Source organism: Trachurus trachurus (assembly GCF_905171665.1).
Source record: "Trachurus trachurus genome assembly, chromosome: 6".
Taxonomy (NCBI): domain Eukaryota; kingdom Metazoa; phylum Chordata; class Actinopteri; order Carangiformes; family Carangidae; genus Trachurus; species Trachurus trachurus.
Genome location: NC_139897.1, coordinates 1,931,622 through 1,956,316, shown reverse-complemented (window position 1 = coordinate 1,956,316; position 24,695 = coordinate 1,931,622). Strand labels below are relative to the sequence as shown.

General features: G+C 42.7%; 1 protein-coding gene across 1 annotated transcript in view; it reads right to left on the bottom strand.

Moving 5' to 3' along the window:
- Positions 1 to 24,695, bottom strand: part of carmil2 (capping protein regulator and myosin 1 linker 2) — a gene marked incomplete at both ends in the record, with an annotated part of 63,695 nt that overhangs the window by 4,955 nt on the left and 34,045 nt on the right. The window contains 5 exons of the mRNA XM_083973462.1: positions 289 to 357; positions 885 to 921; positions 2,579 to 2,683; positions 6,006 to 6,930; positions 13,089 to 13,192. Coding sequence (XP_083829588.1) covers positions 289 to 357; positions 885 to 921; positions 2,579 to 2,683; positions 6,006 to 6,930; positions 13,089 to 13,192 — 1,240 coding nt within the window. The remainder of the gene's footprint in view (positions 1 to 288; positions 358 to 884; positions 922 to 2,578; positions 2,684 to 6,005; positions 6,931 to 13,088; positions 13,193 to 24,695) is intronic.

Here is a 24,695-nt window from a genome sequence, read left to right as displayed (position 1 = left end):
TAACAGTTGATTGTTAGGTGTGTGTATGTATATATATAAGTAGTCAGCCTGTAGTTTATAGCCAGTCAAGAGCACTCATAAGACACTTGGATTTATAAGTCATTATAAGCTAGACTTACAGTTATTCACAACAGTTGATATAGTGCTTTATGTGTGTTTATGAATGTAGTCATAGTGCCTTATGATTGATTATGATGAGCATTATAATTCACTATGAATGTGCTCATAAAAAGTGTTACCGAAGAGGGTTGTTATAGTAAATATGAATGTGGTTGCTAATGCCGCTACCTGATGAAGTGGACATGGTTCTGGGCTTCATGTAAGTGGGAGGTGGTTGAGGTTTGTCCAGGATAGCACCTGAGGGACAGAGACAGAGGTACAGCTTAAATTCAAGCTTCACATGTAATGGCAACAATGTGAGGACTGTCACACAGCTGGAAGTGTGTGACAGTATCTGAGCAAATATTGGTGATGTAGGCACAACTGAAGGAATTTGTTGTCCATCACTGCAACGTCAAAGTCAGACACAGTAGAAACTGGACATGATGAGCAGGCTTAAAGTGACCTGTCACTTCATAAAGCGTTGGACAAATCTCTTTTAAACACACAGTTTAAATATTTTATGCATTTTCACACTGCTTATTTGTGTTAATGTGTCTGTGTGTTAAATACAAATCAACATGTAGAACAGATATGCACACATTTTTGATTCACAAATAGAAAATTGATTCTGTGTCTGTTTGAAATGTGTAACTATTGATCTGAAACAAATATATAAGATACATTTTTATTTATGGAATTTGTTTGTATATTTGAAAATTGTTTTAAATTTGAAATATATGTTTGTGAGTTGCTAGCGCACACACACATATACACACACTCACCTTCAGAATTGGCCTTTCTCAGCTCCTCGTCTTTATTCTACAACAAACACATTGGCCAATGTTAAACTAACACAACACACAAAAGCAACAAAAGCACAGAAAGCTCTTCACTCCCTAATGACGCACTCACAAGCAGAACATTTGTAATGTGACGCTGGTGCACTCATGTACTGACGTCTGAAGAAAATACCACATCACACCTCTTGACTCAGAGCATTAACGGATTATACATTTTCCACCATGAATAAACACTGATCTTAAAGGTATAGTATGTAGGAATTCCCCCCATCTAGCGGTGCGGTTGCATATCAGAACGTATTCTTGATGTTGCATTCACGTGAAATGGGGCAGACGTCAGACAGACAACAGACGCTGCATGTAACAGGATAAACAAGCGTCTATGTAAACAAGTGGTCCGCCAGCACGAGGCGTGACAATATGTTGTCATGGTGATGTTGTATTGTTTACCTGACCCACGTTTTACCGTCTTTCTCTGGTGGAGTAAAATGACATCCGGTTGGTTTGCCGACGGCCGTCTGCCTGACTGCACCTGAATGCAACACCAGTGCCTCCGTCCTTCCTCACACTACACAGTGGTGACAGTTTTAACAGGCCGAGCCCACAGCTCCGCTCAGTTTCTATGGTTACCTACGGTCACGCTGCCACTCAACGTAAAAAATGGCGATGCAACATGGCCGCCTCGGTTCGGTGCGTCGCCCACTTATGTATTTGTAACGACTTGTAACAACTCATTCTAAGGTACCAGAAAGCTTTCATTTGTATGCGGGTGTGATTCCACTTCAGTGAAATACATATTTATGAAAGACAGATTGGATTTTTGATAATAAAAAGCAAAATAAGTTACATACTGGGTAGTAATAGTAGTAATACAGGAGTAATTACAGGAGGACAAAATGCTGAGGATAGTTCTTCTTTATTACAACCTCTTCTCTGTGTTGATGTTGAGGCCCAGGCTGGACCAACAGGGGAGCATACGTCAGTCTGACCGCTCATTTCTCTGACTACCCATTAATCCAAGTTATTCTACAATGTTATGGTTAGGTTTATGGTTAGGGTTACTTAAAGGGATAGTTCGCCCAAAATTGAAATTTGAAATTTGAGAGTCCTCCGTGGCTTCTCTGAGTTACAGGGGGTCTCGGCGTAGCAGTGCATGTCCATATAACGGTTGCAAATGGATACCAATTGTCTTCGTAACAAAAAGACACACCAAAAAACATCCAAATACCTCCATGCTGCTCGTATATAATGTCTGTCTTGTATTGAAGCCCCGAAATCCAAATTGGACGAACCGGGAAGAGGAGCTTCCGCTACAAACAAGCTTTAAATATAGACTTTTTTCGGGACAATTTTGCATTTCGGGGCTTCAATACAAGACGGACATTACATACGAGCAGCATGGAGACAATTGGTATCCATTTGCAACCGTTAGCCAGCCCTTAGTCGACATGAGGGTGAGTAGATAATGAGTGAAATTTCAATTTTGGGTGAACTATCCCTTTAAGTTGGAGAAATGGGAGGTCGGACTAATGGACACAAAAAAAAGAAATATATGGTCGGAGAAAAGGAAGTCGGAGAAATACAGTAGGTAGTGGGACAGTCGTCATGCGCCCGGACCAACATTAACCTGACAACCTGTGTGTTCACTCACTCACACACATGCACGCTCATCCTACCTGGCTGGCCTTGGTCTCAGCAGGCGGAGTCTTGGCCACGCCCATCCTGTGCAGCATCACCTGAAGCCTCTGTTCGAAGCTGGATGTGCTCTCAGACACATGTTTCTGGAAGACAGTGTAACACACAAACACACACACAGACATGGCATAAAAGTGTAAAAAGAAAAAATACGGTGACCATCATCAGGTTAAGATTACATCATCAAACTCTCCATCCAGCAGCCAAGGCCTGAGCTGCTGCTGTGCTCACACATTTACAGATACAGACTTTGTAAACTCTCATCTCTCACTCTTTCCTGATTTGGATCCTGTTCAATCCTCAGTCTAGACTTCAAGGACAGTTTCTGTGCTTTTCATGTTGTACCTTTTTATTACTATTTAACTGTATTAATAACATTAACAACAACACGCCAGATTTCTGAATGTGTCTCAGAGCAGCTACGTGACTACAACAGGACTGGGGCAACACAGATCCATCAATAATTAAAGTATGGAGAAAATAATAAATCATATTTGAACACATCAGTGACCAAGTCAAACTAAAATAAAATAAAGACACGGTGACAAAATGATTTTCAATTAAATGACAATTTGTGGTCTGGCGAGTGTGACAGGCGAAGGAAGCTGTATTTAGATTTATATACCAGTCCTACTGAGTTATTTTGGACCAGCCCAGACCAGACCAGCCCACCCCCACCCCCCTGGCTGCTGTGCTCTCATGGGACCTCAGTAAGCAGCAGACTGTTTATGCAAACATAGAGGTGAGTGGAGACAGTGTGTGTGTTCAGAGCCTGGCAGGAGGTTACCCTCCCTGTTGTCTCTGTTAGAGGAGAAGAGTCAGACTGGATGGAGCTGATAGAAGGGCAACAGTAATCCACACATTACAACTACAGGTCTGCAGAGGAACATCTCTGAAGGCACAGCACGGTGAACCTTGTAGCAGATGGGCTGCAGCAGCAGACCATCACAGCAGGTGTCAGTCCTGTCAGCTAACAACAGGAAACTGAGGCTACGATTCACATGAGCACCAACACTAGACGGCAGAGGAAGGAGAAACACAGCCTGGTCTGAAGAGTCTCAGTTTGTCTGTTGTTGTTGTAAAGAGACCTTGGGTTGGGTCTTGTGAAAGATGCTATAAGAATTAAGTTATTATTACTATTATTAATAATTATATAATTAATTAAAGGGATAGTTCACCCAAAATTGAAATTTCACTCATTATCTACTCACCCTCATGTGGACTAAGGGCTGGGAGAAGTTTCAGAGTCCTCCGTGGCTTCTCTGAGTTACAGGGGGTCTCGGCGTAGCAGTGCATGTCCATATAACTGTTGCAAATGGATACCAACTGTCTTCGTAACAAAAAGACACACCAAAAAACATCCAAATACCTCCATGCTGCTCGTATGTAATGTCCGTCTTGTATTGAAGCCCCGAAATGCGAAATTGTCCCGAAAAAAATTAAATAGTAAGTCTATTTTTCAAGCTTGTTTTGTAGCGGAAGCTCCTCTTCCCAGTTCGTCAAATTTGACGAATAATACAAGACGGACATTGCATACAAGCAGCATGGAGGTATTTGGATGTTTTTTGATGTGTCTTTTTGTTACGAAGACAGTTGGTATCCATTTGTAACCGTTATATGGACATGCACTGCTACAACGAGACCCCCTGTAACTCAGAGAAGCCACGGAGGACTGAAATTTCAATTTTGGGTGAACTATCCCTTTAATTGGAGATGTGTACCTAATAATAGTGTAGTTGAGCGGTTGTCATTCACATAGAGAAATCACCAGAGGCCTTTCAATAGAACACATTTAAACTTAAACTTATTGTTCAACGTTATATTGACTTCCTGATTCTGAGTTTAATATGACTTCACAGTTCTTCGCTTTAGTGCCTCTTCATTTGTCCAAAAACAGGAAAAGACGTAAAAGGAGGAGTGGAGTTGTAGTAAAAAAGCAACTCCAGTTGTGCAGTTGCTTTTTTACTACAACTCCACAAGAATAAGATGACCTGGATGACTGAGAACCTGCACGGACGTAAAAGGAGGAGGATAACCAGACTGGCGCTGGTGCAGTCTGACACTGTGTCCATTGACTTGTCAGCTGAACAAAGCAGCTTTTTCTTTAGAGAAAATCATTTTCAATTGCTGAAGTTAAACTCAACACCTGTGATGGACTAATACCAACCAATTACCAAATAATAATGTCTGTTATTAGGTTGTTAGCTTGATTGTGTTGATGTTTATCATGGTGCCTGGATTATAATGTCTCACATTATGTAATCTGCATCAGACACACTCCCACAGCGTGAAAGCTGTCACAACAAAAGTCTTTTTAAACCTCTGTTGCTGAGTTAGAGGGCGAGCTCTCCCTCCACATGTGCTTTTACTCATTTTGGCTGATCAGACCTCTGCTCAGGTTGATGGTGGACACAACTTTGCTGGAACATGAGAAAAGTCTCTGGAGATCCATATACGACAATCTAACAGCAAGTCTTCATTCAAATACCATCTAAGAAAGCACTATTTAACAGCTGAGCAATAATCCAGTCTGGCAAGTATAACATCTTATCCCTGTTTCGCCCCTGTCTGTTTTGTTCCTGTTAAATGAATGGCTGATATTAAGACTTCTACCAACTTGTTTAAATGCAATCAAATGTAAGGCGTAAAATGTATGATTTCACAGTAGGCTACCAATGTGCAGTTGTTAGTATTACTGCAAACATGACATATTAAAGGGACAACAAGGAGTTTGTATTTGGTTATAAAAAAGTCTCATATTAATGTAGACGAACCTACGTTACCCACACTTGTTAATGGGCCCATTTTCGATAAATATATCGTTTTGTCTCTATTGTTATTTTGTTATTATTAGTGGTGGTGGAAATGCTGAGCGAGCCGACCAGCGTTTCCTTACTTTCGGTTTCGCGGACGCTGCCCGGTGGGTCATGAGAATAACGCCGTTTATGGTCGGAACTACGACGGTATCTGATCGTCTTCGAACCTCTGATTTTAATTCTTGATGAATGAAAACATTCTTGGCAAGACGTCCATCTTGCGACGGTCCAAGAATTTCACCGTGCGCGCGGAGGCTCATAGTAAATGTAGTGTGAAAACACTTAGCTTTCCAAAACTACTTGTTGTCCCTTTAAGATGTCTACTTGACTGACGTGATATTGAAAATATGATCTGGGTTTTTTTTCTCTCTTTTCGATGTAAGATTCTTCGGACCCCAGGAAGACTATAGCTTGTGCCATTGGCATCAGCTAATGGGGATCCTTTTAAATAAATAAATAAATCTTAACTAATTAGACAGATGTGAATGATATGATGCTAAAAGCCTGGTACTTAGTGGTTCTCTCTCTCTCTACCCTAACCCTCTGTGTGTAACTGTGTGTGAGTGTGTGTTCATTGTGGCGTCAGACTGACCTTACTGTGTGCGTTATCCTTGTCTTCAGACTCTGGGCCGGTCAGCAGTATGAGACTCTGACTCTTGCCCTCCCTCAGAGACCTCTTAGTCACATTCAGTCTCCTCTCACCATAGGGAGTCCCTCCCAGCTTCATGGGCGCTCCGCTCCACTCCGGCTCCGTTAGGGGGGAGGTGACCACCACCGGGCTGGGGCTGCGGCCCGGCAGCGCCGGAGCCGCCTCTTCCTCCAGGTTGGAGAGCGTGGCGGTAACGGGGTCGGGGCTTGTGGCGACGGTGGGGCGGGGGGGTGTGGTCTCACTGGGAGGTGTTGTTGTCATGGTTAATGCATTGGCGGGCGCCATGGCTTCCCTTGCATGGGCTGCAAGGTGGTCGTTGGTGGCAACGGTTCCTTCTGTGGTGGCGGCATCATTAGAAACGTTAGCATCCTCCACTGACCTTGCCCCTCTCTCCTTCTCTCTCTCCTTGTCCCTCTCCCTCTCTCTCTCCCTTTCTTTGGCCTCCCGGAGGGGTCGGATAAGGTCTGCAATGGAGGTCCTTTTGACCTTCACCCCCTCTCCTCCTCCTCCTCCTCCTCCTCCCTCTCCCCCTCCGGCCTTGGTGGCTCGGCCGGCGCGAGCCCTCTTGAAGGCAAAGAAGTCGCCAAACTTTTTCTTGATGTTTTTGGTGGGAAGTGTGGTGGTGGTGGTGGTGGTGGTGGTGGTGGTGACAGAAGAAGGGGCGGGGGGAGTGGAGGATGTGGAGAGAGGTGGATCAGTGGATGTGAGGGATGTGTCAGTAGATGGGACAGAGGAAGAGGTGACAGTGGTGGTGGTAGAGGAGGTGATATTCTCAGACGAGGAGGAAAATGGGGTTGAGGCAGAGGGGGTGGAGCTTGACTCTGAGGGAGTGGCTTGGGCAGGGTTTGACTCCTCCCACCGGCCTTTTCTGCAGCAGGGAGACAGCAGAAAGAGCAACAGACAAGAAGAGACACTCAGTACTACAGCTACTGCTACAGGACTCAAGACACATGCTCAGTTCAGGTACACAACGACAGAGGTCATGCAAACAGCCCACAGACGGCAGACATCTCTCACTGGCTCCCACTCTCACCGCTCAGTCTGTCAGCGTGTCAACCTGCTCATTTGTTCTGGATGATGACATTTTGGTTCATCCAGAATTAGGCAGAAATATGAACTCTGCCCACACGGCATCTCTAAATCCAAACCTCTGTGGTATTTGTTGAATTTATTCACCTTTTAAACCAGTGGTTCCCAACCTTTTTTGGCTCCTGACCCCATTTTGACATCACAAATTCCTGGTGACCCCGCGATCACGGCCGTCAATCAAGATGCGCCAGCTTTTATATGCTGCATTTTATTTGAACTCGATTTATATCCGAGAAAGTGAAAGTATAGAATACAGCTGTTTAAGATTGTGCGTGGTGTTTTTAATCATAATTTAAAAAATATTTTTATCAGTAATTTTTTTTTTCAATTACTAGACATTTCAGGCGACCTCATTTGAATTCCAGGCGACCTCACGTGGGGTCCCGACCCCAAGGTTGAGAAACACTGCTTTAAACTGACCCAACCCGCTGGATTTCAGTAATTTGAAAAAGCAGTGACCTGTACTGACTTCTCAGCGCCCAGACCAGCCGTGTTGTCTGTCTCAATGAACCAAAACACATTAAAATTACTCTGGGACGTGATGCAATTTTGGCTCAAATGAACCAAAAGAAGCATCACAGTTTCTCTATCCATGAACACAGCTGCTGCCTGCACTGGTCGGTGCTATGGGATCATGTATTGAGCTGCCAACTGCTTTTGGTTTGTGTCTGGGGAAGACAAGGGGTGAGGATGAAAATGTAAAATGGAAGCTAACATCAGCGGATAGTGATTCTCTTCATACTACATGGAATTCCATTTGAACTAAGCTGTCACACTTCTCTGCCAGGTCAGGTCAACCTGCATTAACGACCATGAGAGATGTGAGCTTAGTGTGCTGCAGACAGGAAGTGTGTTCACAGCTACATAGCTGTGTATGCATCATGCACGGGTTGTTTTCTGTCAGTAACTGATGCCTTGTATTTGTCTGCTGCCCATTTAGTCCAAGCTTTAAAGGGATAGTTCACCCAAAATTCAAATTTCACTCATTATCTACTCACCCTCATGTCAACTAAGCTGTGAGAATTTTCAGAGTCCTCCGTTCCTTCTCTGAGTTACGGGGGGGTCCGCGCAGCAGTACATGTCCATATAATGGTTGTCAATGGATACCAACTTTCTTTGTCCAAAAAGACACACCAAAAAACATCCAAATACCTCCATAGTGCTCGTCTGTAATGTCCCTCTTGTATTGAAGCCCCAACATGAGAAATTGTTCCGAAAAAAATTACATAAGTCTATATTTTAAGCTTGTTTGTAGCGGAAGCTCCCAGTGTCTCAGTTCACTGCTCTTCCTGTGTCAGTGCAAATCACGCGAGATTTGCACTGACCGGCGGAACAATTTCTCATGTCGGGGCTTCAGTACAAGAGGGACATTACAGACGAGCAGTATTGAGGTATTTAGATGTTTTTTGGTGTGTCTTTTTGGAAAAAGAAAGTTGGTATCCATTGACAACCATTATATGGACAAATACTGCTGCACGGACCCCCCCGTAACTCAGAGAAGGCACGGAGGACTCTGAAAAATCTCACAGCTCTTAGTCGACATGAGGGTGAGTAGATAATGAGTGAAATTTGAATTTTGGGTGAACCATCCCTTTAAAGAACTGTTGGACAGATATATGAAAAATAAAGGGAAACCTCATCATAATGTGTGTCAGTGAGCTGTTGTTCCTTCATGAGTCTCCAGAGCAGCCATAGTGCAGTTCATAGTCATTACAGTTTTTCTCAATCGTTTGGTTCATTTTTTTGAAACAGTCGCTGACCTGCAGTGCAAGTGCAACCCACATTGACGCACACTGGCGTTTGTTGCCGCACTGCGCCGCTCCACGTCATCGTTCCATTTCCAGCCGCGCTGCCCCTATATTTTTTCCCTTTAGCCCCCCGTTCAGCACCCAAACTGGCTTGTTCTCTTGACATGCCGCAGCGTGACACTTGCTGGAGGCAGCAGTTGAAGCACGGTGTGCAATTGCCACAACAGTTTCATGGTTCGCCAAAACTCGATTGCATGTTTTGCTAAAGGTTATAAGTCACTCAAACCATTTCATTTACATTTCAAAATCTTGTTTGTTGTTTTTGTCAGTTAATTGGCCAGTGCTACCAAAATGAAAAGTTGTTATCGTTTGAATGTAGATGCTTTTTCACCATGACGGTCAGAAATTATAGTATGATTACAGTATAACCGAATACAAAACAACTTTTTAGGTCTGGCCAGAGATTTTGTCATCACATCTGATGCATTTCCTTGTACAACAGAGGCTTAGCTTTATACCACATTAGAAGAAGAATGTGCTGTTTTACTGTGAACTTAGATTGACCTAAGAGAGGGAGAGAGATGAGAGAGAGAGGGCAGACTAGTAACATGATTTTTTAAAGCAGAGGGTTTGCAGCTGCTTTTTCCAGGAGCAGACGCTCATAAATACAGCTGCAGAGAATGAGAAAAACTCACAAACAGATAAGGTTAGAAACTTCAAATGACTTCTACGTGCAATATGATAACATCCCTCTTTATCACCAGGAAGTCATCTACAAGAAACAATGGTCATATCATGTGACTTTTCAAGGTTTTGTCTGTACTTAACCTACAGTAGGCCTACATCATGCGATACATCTTGACCACCGATGCCCAGACTCCCATACCTACTGACGGTGGTACCAGCCAATTAGTTAAAGAGTGACTGTAAATTAAAGGTACATTGTGTAGGAATTGCTCCCATCTAGCGATGTGGTTGTATACCACATGCAACTGAATCGTATTTTTCATGCTGCATTCACGTGAAATTGGGCAGACGGCAGACGGACGACAGCCGCTGCACGTAACAGCATAAACAAGCCTCTATGTAAACAAGTGGTCCGTCAGCACGAGGCAAAACAATACATGTGACAATATGTTGTCATGGCGATGTTGTATGTTTTACCGGCTTTCCTTCGACTTCTGTGACTAAAATGACATCTGGTTTGTTAGCGACGGCCGTCTGCCCGACTGCAGGTGAATGCAGCATCAGTGTAACGCTCCATTCCTCCTCACTGCGTTACCACGGTGACTTTTCACAGACGCCACCTCCACCTGAGCCGACAGCTCCGGTGTCTCCGCTGAGTTTCCGTGGTTTCCTACCGTCACGCTGCCACTGAACGTAAAAACATGGAGACACCACATGGCAGCCAGCACCGAGCTTACCCGCTCCATGGAGATATGAATGATATGAACGGCTCATTCAGAGCTGAAAGGAACACTTCACTTTGTTGATGGGGGGGATTACTGGTTAATGAAAAACAGACTTTTGAACCAAATAATCGATTTTCGTGAAGAGATAACAGGAGAAGTTACACAATGTCCCTTTAAAGCTGCAAGCAGCGTTGGTGGCAGTTGGCAGCCTGTCAACACAGCTGCACGTCACAGCCACTGCTGGACGCTGCACTGGCAAACGATGTCAAGGCTGTTTCTCAAAAAGAGACTAAACGAATGAGAAAAACTATAAGTTACATTCACTGATGAGGATCGTGACATTTGGTGGGAAAGTCCTGGAAAAGGAGCATTTGAATTAAGATTATTCTGTCACTCAGCAAGCTAACTGCTGTTAGCTGCAGCTAATGCAGCTTTGGTGCTGACTGGACATGACATCTAGAGGACAGATGCATCAGTGACTCCAACATCAGAGAGCAAAGGAGACCAGAACAACAATTCATATGAGAGGTGATTCATACATGACTTCACATGTCATGTCACACACACTCACACACACACACTACACACACACGCTACCATACCATGTGTGAGAGTATGGTTAGTGTGATGATACGTGTGACAGAAAGCACACATTGTCTCTCCAGCAGCCTCTCATATGAATACAATATGCGGCTCACACACAAATACAAACACACTAATCATTTGTTCAATGAACCGACACAGTGAACTGAGGAAACACAGACAGGGAGAGTGTGTTTCTGTGCTGTTATCCCCACTGAACACTACAAAACATCCAGCATGCAGTCTACAGAGACAGTTACGAGACTGACATCACAAATGCGTCTATTACATAACAACGCAGTCTCGTCTAAGCAGTTATCATCGGTTTTTAGGAGAGGTTTAGCTTCTGCTTTCTTAAAAATGCAAAAAAGATAGTAGAAACTCTCTATTCAGTCAGCAGTTAAGAGAAAAAGCAACTCCTCATTTTAATGAATGGAAGCTGGTGGACATTATCAGGGATCCAAATTCTCAGTGTGTAACTCCTGTTTTTATGTTCAGATGTCATGTATATAACTATAAAGGTGGCAGTATACTAGAAATAAAATCAGAGCTGGTCTGGTCAGTGGTCACACAGCAAACCTGGCTTGTTCACCATGACACTGTGGCTTTGATCTCCACAGAGTCCAGACCGGTCCTGTGTAATCTTCTCTGACAGATGGACAGACCAGGGTTGGCCAAACTTGTGTGTGTCCATAACAAGAAGAAGGTGGGTACAGAATACACCACAGTTCGTATGTTTGAACTGTGTATTAAAAATATTTGTGACCACCCATAGCCTGACTTATCTGTTGGTCAGTCTGTTGGTCTGTGTGATGTAAATGTCAAAATATTGAATGTCAAAAAAAAGAAAGAAACAGACTTCTTAATAATTCTAGGATTAGATAGAATAGTATTAATATATGCAGAAATATTAAATGTCATCATACTGTATCATCATTGTGTAGTGCCGACTGAGAAATAAAAAACTGTGACACCATGAGACACTCAACTATTTATAACTTCTAGATGCACAAAACCCATTAAAAACAACTAAAACTGCGTGTGTGCACAGACTGATGATGCAGATGCATTCATTTCATTTTTTGTATGTGTGGAACTGGTGCCTCTTTTTTCCACATGTTCCTTAAAGGGATAGTTCAACATTTTGGCAAATTGGCCAATTGCCATAATGCCCATAGTCTTAGGAGTAGGTTTGTTACCTTTAATTGTCGGTGCAAGCTATTTTTAGAACGGTGGAGAAGAGCCGCAAGCTGCTCAGAGCTACGCTATGGAGGCTAATGGGATTTCTTGGTTTCCCTCATCAAACTCATCAAATACACAATCCAACAACTCCAAAACGCTCTGGTGGACAAGTTGTGAGCTGCACATTCACCACGCTATGAGATAATAACACAACGTTACCAGACAGAGTTGTTTTAGGTAAATTCATGCAAAACCGCTGATGCATGTTGCCTTCAGAGGCAGTTTTTCAGCAAGCAGACTCTGTATTTACCTCTAAAACAACTCTGTCTTGTAATGTTCCATTATTATCTCATAGCGTGGTGAATGTGCAGGTCACAACTTGTCCATCAGAGCGTTTTGGAGTTGTTGGATTGTGTATTTGCTGAGTTTGATGAGTTAAACCAAGAAATCCCATTAGCCTCCTAGCGTAGCTCTGAGCAGCTTTGCTCCGCCGTTCTAAAAACAGCTTGCACCGACAATTGAAGGTAACGAACCTACTCCTAAAAGTATAGCCATTATGGAAATGGGCCAATTTGCCAAAATGTTGAACTATCCCTTTAAGGCCCTTTGTGACTGTGGATCAAATCAGTTCGGTGTGAGAGTAGACCAGTAATTACATCTGAAATATTAAATTCTAAATATTGAAATTGAATATTCTGAGGCTGTAGAGCCCATTTCTCACTGAACAAAGGAACACAGTTTAGCGGAGCGTCCCAGTGAAATAAAGAGAATATCTTTCCAAGAAAGGTTCGTTTCACACCTCTGTCAATTACTGTTCGACACAGGTGAGCAGAGGAAGAGAGCAGCAATGTCACTCAGTTACGGCTTTGAGTCAATATATATGAAATTAAACTGATATCAATATTAAAGTAATTACAAGAGCTGTACGTATTAGAGATTTAATTTCCAGTGTCCTGCTTCCTGAGGTGTGAATATGAATGAGAGCAAGCATGTGCATGTATTATTCAACTCACAGTGCATAGTCAGGGAGGATTTTCTTGGTGAAGAACTCCTCTACTCCTTCATCCACTCGGCCCATCCCCTCAGCGGCCTCATTCTCTACTTTTGATACTGGCTCCTGTAACAGAAACACACAGTGTAACACACATTAGGTACAGAGGATCAACACCTTAATACTTTGTGGTGTAAAGCACTTTGTGTGTAAGGCTCCTCAACAACTTTTAATTAAACAACTTTCTTGTTCATAACAACTTTCAAATTAACTAACACTGGCCTTCTTTGTATTAGAAAGTCATTTACATAATGGGGTTGCTCAGTGGCCTTAAAGTATCAATGCAGTTAATTTTGTTTCTGGTCAGCACCTTGCCACATCCTTCATAACTAACTGCAAAAAGAAGAAAACACAATCTCACTGCATTGCATGTTAGAGCCAGTGCATCCCATGAATGCAAAGACTCAAAACCAAGCCTGAATCTGTTGAGTCTCATGTCACAACCTGTCCATCTTTGCAGCCACCCAGATGCTACAGCGCTGTCTCATCTGACAGACTCTTCCATGATCAGCAGGTTCAGTGCAACAGATACAAACCCTCCTTTAAAGGGATAGTTCACCCAAAATTCAAATTGCACTCATTATCTACTCACCCTCATGTGGACTAAGGGCTGGGAGAAGTTTCAGAGTCCTCCGTGGCTTCTCTGAGTTACAGGGGGTCTCGGCGTAGCAGTGCATGTCCATATAACGGTTGCAAATGGATACCAACTGTCTTCGTAACAAAAAGACACACCAAAAAACATCAAAATACCTCCATGCTGCTCATATGTAATGTCCGTCTTGTATTGAAGCCCCGAAATGCGAAATTGTCCCGAAAAAAATTTATATAATTTATCTATATTTCAAGCTTGTTTGGAGCGGAAGCTTCTCTTCCCGGTTCGTCAAATTTGGACGAACCAGGGTCTGTCCTCTTTCCAGTTCGTCCAAATTTGACGAACCAGGAAGAGGAGTTTCGAGAAGCTTTCGCTACAAAACAAGCTTGAAATATAGACTTATTAAATTTTTTTTAGGGACAATTTTGCATTTCGGGGCTTCAATACAAAACGCACATTACATACGAGCAGCATGGAGGTATTTTTGGATGTTTTTTGGTGTGTCTTTTTGTTACGAAGACAGTTGGTATCCATTTGCAACCGTTTTATGGACATGCACTGCTGTAACTCAGCGAAGCCACGGATAACTCTGAAACTTCTCCCAGCCCTTAGTCGACATGAGGGTGAGTAGATAATGAGTGAAATTTCAATTCTGGGTGAACTATCCCTTTAACTGTCAATCCCAGTACCCTAGACTAACATTAGACCTGTGTCGTGTGTGATAGAAGTAGTCATAGTGCAGAAACACAGTGTTAATGACCACATGTCCTTTTTTATACAACAGTAGAGACAGCAGGTAGACAGTTGTGCGGACTTTTAGATTGCAGCTCCATGGCCTGCACTCTAAATGTAGAGACAGATGTATCCTCACTGAGTGCAATGCATTAGACATTTCTAGCAGCAGAGGCACGAATGCAATTGTCATGGGCTGTGGAGGTGTTGGGAGTGAAATCCAAGTGCTGTTATGACTTGAAAATGACTGTGTATGGCATTCAGATGATAATTCCTGTACTTGTGATGCAGGGGCCAATTTGATGCTTTCACCGGCGGCGCCAATGGCAGACAATACAATACGCTTCTTCACTGGAATAAAAACTGACAATGTTTACTGGGAACGTCGGAAAGAACATCAAAGTCTTGCACTCTTTGGATGAGTGTAACTCAGACTTGGTTGATGGATCCCATTGTATCACCCTGGAAGAGCTTGACTTGTGCTGGCAACAGACCCAACAGATGGTTTATGGTGGTGCTATGCTGAGTTGGATCTCAGCTCCTGTGATGCGAGTGCGTAATGGAGAGTGAGAGTCAGAGCTCTGTTAGACAAGTTCAATGGATTGTTTTCCAGGAAATAACTTGAAGTCAAAGATGAGTGGTCGTGGTCCTTCCATCTCCCCAATACAGGAGTGGATCTCGATGAGATGGAGGAAAAGGGTGTTACCGGGAAGTCCTGCAGTGGACGGGTGCTAGACTGGAAGAAGAATCGAGTGTGCACTCATTTTATGGAGCTAAACAGACATGTACCGTTAAAGGGATAGTTGCACTTGCATAGTTGCACTCATTGTCTACTCACCCTCATGTCGACTAAGAGCTGGGAGAAGTTTCAGAGTCCTCCGTGGCTTCTCTGAGTTACAGGGGGTCTCGGCGTAGCAGTGCATGTCCATATAACGGTTGCAAATGGATACCAACTGTCTTCGTAACAAAAAGACACACCAAAAAACATCCAAATACCTCCATGCTGCTCGTATGTAATGTACGTCTTGTATTGAAGCCCCGAAATTGGACGGACCAGGAAGAGGACGGACCCTGGACCAGGGTCTTTATTTCACTGGGTCTGTCCTCTTCCTGGTCCGTCCAATTTGGAAAAACCGGGAAGAGGAGCTTCCGCTACAAACAAACTTGAAATATAGACTTATTTAATTTTTTTTGGAACAATTTCACATTTCGGGGCTTCAATACAAGACGGACATTACATACGAGCAGCATGGAGGTATTTGGATGTTTTTTGGTGTGTCTTTTTGTTACGAAGACAGTTGGTATCCATTTGCAACCGTTATATGGACATGCACTGCTACGCCGAGACCCCCTGTAACTCAGAGAAGCCACGGAGGACTCTGAAACTTCTCCCAGCCCTTAGTGGACATGAGGGTGAGTAGATAATCAGTGCAATTTGAATTTAGGGTGAACTATCCCTTTAAGGATGCGTTTCCTCCGCCTCACCACTACGATGCCCTCGCTGTTTTTTTTATCTCCATGGATCTGACCTCTGGCTCATATAATGTTCCACTTAATGAAAATGTTCACCATGTGCACAACCTTTGTTGGCCTCTGTGAGTATAACAGACTGCCACGGGGCCTCTGCACCAGTCCAGGCTATTTCACGGCGCTGATTTCATCCATCTTTGGTGTCCAGAACTACACCAGTCTCCCCTGCTACCGAGATGACCTTGTTTTTGCAACATCTGAGGAGCCAGCCCTTGACAGGCTTAAGGCGGCGTTTAGTTGCCTACAGAACCATGGTAAGCTCCAAATTTTAATTGTTACTGAATATCATGGCAAAATCTTGTAATACAGAATGAAATATTGACTGTAATCTTGATTTTTTTGTGGTAACATAATGCAAAATATTATATATTTAGAGGCAGGTGGCATAGTAACAACAGAATGATATAAAAAGCAACCCTGTTTACATCACAGCTCTTTTGTGAGAATATAGAACTGTTGGCACCTTACTGTCAATCATGTTTCAAGGGAGTCCCTTCACATCATCGCTTGTTGTTTCTATTTGATCACAACTGGAGTCTGTTGTTATGTGTTATTAATGACTGTTGCAAGAGTACAGCTACAACACCCTGATCCACTGCAAGGCCATTTTAACCCTCTTACTTCTTGATTTACTCATTATGTCGACTCTGCCACAAAGGAAAAAAAAGACACTTGATCTGTATAAATGTCAAGGAGGCTTAGACTGCTTCAGCTCTATCATCACTCGGCAGATCAGATCATTATCTGGTTTTCTTCGGCCTTCCTATAAATCCTGTGTCCTGAGGCAGGCTGCAACCATCAGCTCATTCAGAAACTGGATCCCAGACAGAGAGACCAGTGAGTCTCTAAAGGACAGTTTTGAGGACATAGATAGGAATATCCTGCTGAAGTCACAGGAAAATGATAACTCTACGACCTTGACAGGTTGGTTGATTGCACCACAGATTACAGTAACTTCTGTGTGGACACTGTATTACCAGCACACACTGTACTCTGCTTTGCTTTCTTAACATCAAACCCCAGATCAGCAGTAACATCAAGACGCTCCTCAACCAGAAACAGGAGGTCTCCAGGGATGGAGACAGAGAGCAAAAGACAAGTAGAGAGGAAACTGCAGCACAAAAACACCAGAGAGGTGTGAAAGGAAATGAGGACCATCACCAGCTATAAAGAGAAGAACAGCCAGAAAACGTTAGGTGATGTGGATGAGGCCTCAGATTTCAACCTGATCCAGTACAGGTTTTCTGGAGAATCTTCTTCCGCAGCAACAGGTTGATCGTGCACTAGACTAGAAGATGGTCCACAAAGAGTGCAGGTTTTATTTCCAACCAAGCAGCAGCACACCAGACTTCAGACAGTTGATTGGTCAAACTTTGTGTCCATGCCTGCACTAGACCCTCTACACTGCATTTTGCCTACAAGGAACATGTTGGAGTGGATGATGTTGTCCTTTATATCCTCCAACAGGCCCATTCCTGCTGGGATGAGCCAGGTCGTTGCCATCCAACGCCCAATCTTTAAAGGGATAGTTCAACATCTTGGCAAATTGGCCCATTGGCATAATCCACATAGTTTTAGGAGTAGGTTCGTTACCTTTAATTGTCGGTGTAAGCTGTTTTTAGAACGGCGGAGCAGAGCCGCGAGCTGCTCAGAGCTACGCTATGGAGGCTAATGGGATTTTTTGGTTTCCCTCATCAAACTCATCAAAAACACAATCCAACAACTCCACAACGCTCTGGTGGACAAGTTGTGAGCTGCACATTCACCACACTATGAGATAATAACAGAACGTTACCAGACAGAGTTGTTTTAGAGGTAAATTTATGCAAAACCGCTGATGCGCGTTCCCATTGAGGGCAGTTTTTCGGCAAACAACTCTGTCGGGTAACGTTCGCAGCTCACGGCTCTGCGTGCACCAACAATTAAAGGTAACGAACCTACTGCTATGATAGGGATTATGGCAATGAGCCAATTTGCCAAAATGTTGAAGTATCCCTTTAAGACAAGCTCAAAGGGTTGGGGGTGGATCCCTGCTTCACGTCCTGGATTGTGGATTACCCGACAAGACGACCGGAGTAGGTCAGGCTGGGTAACTGTGTCTGAGCAGCACTAGGGCTCCATGTTGTCTGCAGTGTAATGCTGCATGTTTTATCAGTCACTAGTGGCCAATGCACTGTTCCATGCTGCAGTCTGCTGGAGCAGCATCATGTCTGACCTGAACAAGCTGGTTAAAAACCCCGGGACTGTGATTGACAGGAGTCTAGACTCGCTAAGTTGAGTGAGATGTAAAATTCAGGACTTCTTAGACAACAGCAACAACATTTCCCCACAGTCTGGCAGGTCAGAGAAGCAGCAGCAACATCTCATCTCACTGCACTGCAGGACTGAGAGGTTCAGGAGATCCTCTGTCTCCACTCTCTCACAACACCGAAGACAAAAGCGGTTCATGAATGTACTTATTATACTTATAATATTGATATTATTCTACATCACTGAGATAGTTTCACATTTTTCATTGTTTTTAGTGTCTTTCACAGACGGTGAAGTGGTTTTAAGGTGCAGAACAGCCTGGATCTTAACAGCGAATGGAGGCCAGAATTGGGAATGTGATGCTGCTCTTCTCAGTTTTATCTCATTTCTACTGAGACATCAGGGAGACTGTGTGTGTGTGTTTTACACAATACAACTTATGGCAACAAACAGCAAGTCCCCATTATGTCAGAGTGGGAACAATTTGTAAGATTAATATTAGTGCTGGATTACTATTCAGATGATAAGAAATTACACATATAAACTAAACAAATAAAAAATAAATAACTGGAATATAACATACATAATAATTGTATTTTATTACACACTATTACATTAGATTTTTACCCCATTCAAGCAGTTTTCATCAATGGCGGACATGGATTAAAGGTGTTCTGTTAAAATTTGGAGTGGACCTCAGGCTCAGGCTGTTGTGGATGAAGCAAAAAGCAGCTCCAGTACAGGATAGCTGTCATGTGTAAGCATTATTCTAACTGGGTCAAGCCCAGTCTGCAGAAACTTGCTCATATTAGCTTACTGAAGCTGTAGTGTGCACAGTGTGTGGTGACTTTTCCATGGAAAATGTCAAATATTGTATTGGTCTCTGCTTCTCAAACATGATCATTTACTGCTTCTGTTCATATGAAAAAAAAGCAAAATCACGTTTAAAATTAATGAGCTATGTAAATAAATATTTATATCATCAACATATTTTAGCAGCAACTTATACTATGTAAAGATTTATCATATTGATAATTTTAATATACACATTTTACAATGAGTGCTTCAATATTTTAGAGACCTACACATTCATATAGAGGATGTAAATATGTCATAGGTGACATATGACAACATTACACTGATACAGTGTCATAAAGTAGGGTACGTCATATATTACGTTCTGTGTGGGCGGCTGTGGCCTCAGAATGGTGACAACAGCAAATAAAAAATGCAAAGGACAGAAATCTCACAGATGAAAAACAAACAAAGATCCTTGTTTTGTTAAAAATAACTATGACTAAAATACAACAAAACCAAATGCTCAAAAGTCATCTCAATGGGATACTTCCCTGTTTGTAAATGCAGCATTTCTCCCTCTCCTCCTCCATCTCTTTTAATTGTCCAATGAAAATAATGTGCCTGTCTCTCCTTTTCTGCCACCTCCTTTACAACCACCTGTCTCCGTGTGCTACATGCCATCTTGGCACCGAGTAACGTACACTTGTTACCATGGGGAATTGGTGCTGTCTGTACAATGCCACAATGATATTGACGATGTTGATGTAGTAGGTCAGTAAATAAAAGCCGCCTCTGCACATTAGAGCAGCTCTGGAAGTCACAAGCCGCTACGTTCACTTTAATCTGTGTCCATCAAACATTTGACATCCTGTCAAATGTTTTCACAGTTTTTACCACAACAAATGTTGATGCAGATACATTGGCTCTAGATCTACTGCTCTGCGCCGTGCTGCTCTCTGCTTACCCAGCAAGCAGGGGAGCAAATGCTGATGCTTCCCATGGCTGCACGGGCCTGATTGGACAGACTAGACCAGGTGGAGATGAAGCTTTACCAGGCAGCAGATGGGGCTGGAGAAGCTGCTGATGCAGGAAATTATGTAAGAGGACTTCATTACAACTATTTTCTTATGGAAATAAATTGCAACATACTGACTTTTGCTTCTTATTTTTCGGGATCATCTCCAGTAGCACTTTCCTCAGACCTTCCCTGTCCTGTGCCTATGTTTTTTTTTTGTTGGTGTGACTTTTGGACACCAAGACAGTGTTCCATCAACGCTGCAGAGGAGATCGACTTTCAAACAAGCTGCATTATCTTCCTCCTCTGTCATTATGCGCACACACAGGCAGACACAGTTTAGCTTCCTGATATCACTACAGTTTACTCATAAATCCTCTCTCTCACTAACACATGAAAAACAAAAAAAAACCACTTGATTGAAGTGTTGTTTTGGATTCTGTGTCTAGAAACAGTCACACTGAGCTTGACAGTTAGCCCGCTATCGAACAGGCGACCACGAGCAGGGGATCCTTAAAGGGATAGTTCACCCAAAATTCAAATTTCACTCATTATCTACTCACCCTCATGTCGACTAAGAGCTGTGATAACTTTCAGAGTTAACTGTGGCTTCTCTGAGTTACGGGGGGGTCCGCGTAGCAGTATTTGTCCATATAATGGTTGTGAATGGATACCAACTTTCTTCGTCCAAAAAGACACACCAAAAAACATCCAAATACCTCCATACTGCTCGTCTGTAATGTCCGTCTTGTATTGAAGCCTCGACATGAGAAATTGTTCCGAAAAAAATTAAATAAGTCTATGTTTTAAGCTTGTTTGTAGCGGAAGCTACATTTCTCATGTCGGGGCTTCGATACCAGAGGGACATTACACACGAGCAGTATGGAGGTGTTTGGATGTTTTTTGGTGTGTCTTTTTGGACGAAGAAAGTTGGTATCCATTGACAACCATTATATGGACAAATACTGCTGCGCGGACCCCCCCGTAACTCAGAGAAGGCACGGAGGACTCTGAAAATTCTCACAGCTCTTAGTCGACATGAGGGTGAGTAGATAATGAGTGAAATTTGAATTTTGGGTGAACTATCCCTTTAAGCCACAGTAATGACAGGGGACTCTAGCTACTTCAGAATAAAAGACAGGACTTTCTTGTGTTGTACTCCTCCTCTCCATGAGATGCCCTCACTGTTCCCCACCTCTGTGCATCACCTGCCTGCCCTGTGATCAAGGACATCCCTCATGGCTGCTGCTCATTTGTTTATGGTCCTTTACTTGACAGCACAGTGGAAGGTTTCCTGATGCATTTGCCAGATCCTCCTATGCCTCCTTGTGTTCTAGCCATCTGTTACCTCACCCGCCCTGTTTCCTCGTTCTGGATCCTGTTCGCCTGCCTGTTCCCCGTTGTTAAAATACCAAATAAATCATTCTTATTGTCATTGAATTGACAGTAGTGACTGCTGCTTGGTTGAACTAGTGTCACTCTTATGCGATAAGGAATTGTAACTGAGTCCTTCCAAGTGTTCGTGGGTAGAATATACGGAGACACCAGTGATTGATCTCTAGTCCACCACAGCGATACTGGAGACAGCTCTTGTATTTAAATAGAGTTTACCTATGACCATGAGAGGAAACCCAGTGGAATATGACATTTCTACAGATCTAAACTGCAAGCAGGAATAATGCTGTCAATAACAGATTTGGGTGGTCTTTAAGCCTGGCTACATGGAACAAAAAAACATCTTGAAAATTGTGTCATTGTGAAACTGTGTTCTTCATGGAACCATAAATGTTTTATGTAGACCCATCTGAGCATGATGCTATAGAGAACCTCTGTAAAAGTGGGGCTTTTAGCAGCTCAAGAGGTTCTGCTAAAGAAAGAAATCCACAGAAAATCTTTTTTTTTTTTTTACTAACAGCAGTTCATCATGCTGGCTTTAGTTTTTATCATTTAAAATACATGATTGTTTAATGCATGCAGTACGTCTAAAAACACAAACCGAGCATAAACAGCTTTGTAGCCATTTTCTTCTGGTGTCATTTGCTGAGTAAATGTAACGTGTGCTGCTGCTTTTTCATCAGGGAAGAGGATGTTTCATCTGGTGAATAATATGATGAAAAACACTGTTTTCTGCAGGAGAGGTCTTAGTTCCCAGAGGCAATAGCTTAGAGCTCAGAGCAAGCTAAGTTATATGTGACATGTCACTTACTGCTGCAGATAAGGAGCATGGTTTATCTGCAGCACTACAGATAAAACTCACACCTCAACATCTTTAAGGAAGGTTGTTTGTCATTGTCTTTAAAATGACTTCTGCCTTTTTTTCTCATCTCTCTGGTTACGTTTTGAATGTTGAATGGGTAAAGAGTAATGGAAATCTAATGTGTCCTCGTCAGTGGTTTAGTGAAGTTATTTGATTTGTAAAATGATGGCAGCCATGGACAGTATCCAGTGACAGTTTGTTCGCTGTACATCCAGGATCTTGCACACGGAGCAGAAACTATCACCATCAACCCAGCCAGGTGAAACAGTAGCCTACAAATTTTTTTAAATTGTATTTTGGCCTATGACTGTATTTCTTTGATAATGAAACTCTTTAAACTGTAAATGAATGACCAGAATTTCTGCAGGAAAAATAATCGTTTTACAGAAACAGCCTCCTTAAATAAATTTAACGTCAAATATGACTGTTTCATTATGGTAACGTGTAATTCATAGTGTCATATCATACATTTTTCAGACAGATCCAGCGGTGAACTTTATATCACAGCTGTCAAACGGATGCAACGTCGATGTGGATGTTGACAAGAACTGCCTGTAATTCAATGTAGAACACCGAGCTCGGCCTCTTATTGGAGGAAATCAAGGAACTCAAACCTACAAGCTAGCATCCTAATGCTAACTAAAGCTAGCACAGTAACATGGTAATGTTAACTCCCAGTTAGAATAAATGAAGCAAAAATTCAAACCAGCAGGTCGACTCGCAAACATTAAAAGAATAGTTCACCAAAAATTGAAATTTCACTCATTATCTACTCACCCTCATGTCGACTAAGAGCTGGGAGAAGTTTCAGAGTCCTCCGTGGCTTCTCTGAGTTACAGGGGTCTCGGCGTAGCAGTGCATGTCCATATAACGGTTGCAAATGGATACCAACTGTCTTCGTAACAAAAAGACACACCAAAAAACATCCTAATACCTCCATGCTGCTCGTATGTAATGTCCGTCTCGTATTGAAGCCCCGAAATGCGAAATTGTTCCGAAAGTAATCAGTAATCGCACTGACGCCGGCGCAAATCTCGCAAGATTTGGACGGACCAGGAAGGGGATCTTCCGCTACAAACAAGCTTGAAATATAGACTTATTTCATTTTTTTCAGAACAATTTCGCATTTCGGGGCTTCAATACAAGACGGACATTACATACGAGCAGCATGGAGGTATTTGGATGTTTTTTGGTGTGTCTTTTTGTTACGAAGAAAAGTGGTATCCATTTGCAACCGTTATATAGACATGCACTGCTACGCTGAGACCCCCTGTAACTCAGAGAAGCCACGGAGGACTCTGAAACTTCTCCCAGCCCTTAGTCCACATGAGGGTGAGTAGATAATGAGTGAAATTTAAATTTTGAGTGAACTATCCCTTTAACTCTTACTTTCCACTGAAGCCATTAACTACACATCCTAATTGAATAAACTATTTACCGGCGTTAGTCTGCTACAGGTAAAAAATCTTCACCTCATTTACTGACCATCTTTATGTAGTCTGCTGGTTACTACCAGTGTTGGTAATGGCTGCTATTTCTCACAGCATTTGTTGTTGTTGGCCAATAAATTGTTAAACGCATCAATGAAGTCTGACCACTGAAGAGCAACATTTCACCACCGATCTGAATCAGAGAGTTCACGTCACCCAGTGCAGTGTTGTTAGTCTCTAACAGTAACAGCAGCTCACAGTGACAGTGACACCTACAAAACAGCAAATATGTCTCTTTCTAAAAGAGAAATCACACACAAGACACAATTTACACACACAAGGTCAACGTAGATGAAGAGAATTCCACGTTTTTTCCATTAACACGGTGACAGCACATACCCCCCATTAATGTGAAAACATGAATAATTGAGTTAGTGAAAGCATTCCCAGGAGAGAGAGAGAGAGAGAGAGAGAGAGAGAGAGAGAGAGAGAGAGAGAGAGAGAGAGAGAGAGAGAGAGAGAGAGAGAGAGAGAGAGAGAGAAATCAGCACTGGGAACAACCCAGGGAACACCACTCCCAAAATGCATGTGCCTTCTCTCTCTCTCTCTCTCTCTCTCTCTCTCTCTCTGTTTCTCTCTCTCCCACACACACACACACCCACTCACCCACTCACACATACACACTGAGCACGTCTACATGGAGCAAGAGAATGCAAAGAAAAAGATGGCTACCATTATTACTAGAGCATCACAGAATGATAAGAATGACAGCAATGAAGAAAAGATAGATAGCTGGATAGCTAAATACAGTAGCTGGACAGATAGATAGACAGATGGATAGATAGATAGATAGATAGATAGATAGATAGATAGATAGATAGATAGATAGATAGATAGATAGATAGATAGATAGATAGATAGATAGATAGATAGATAGATAGATAGATAGATAGATAGATAGATAG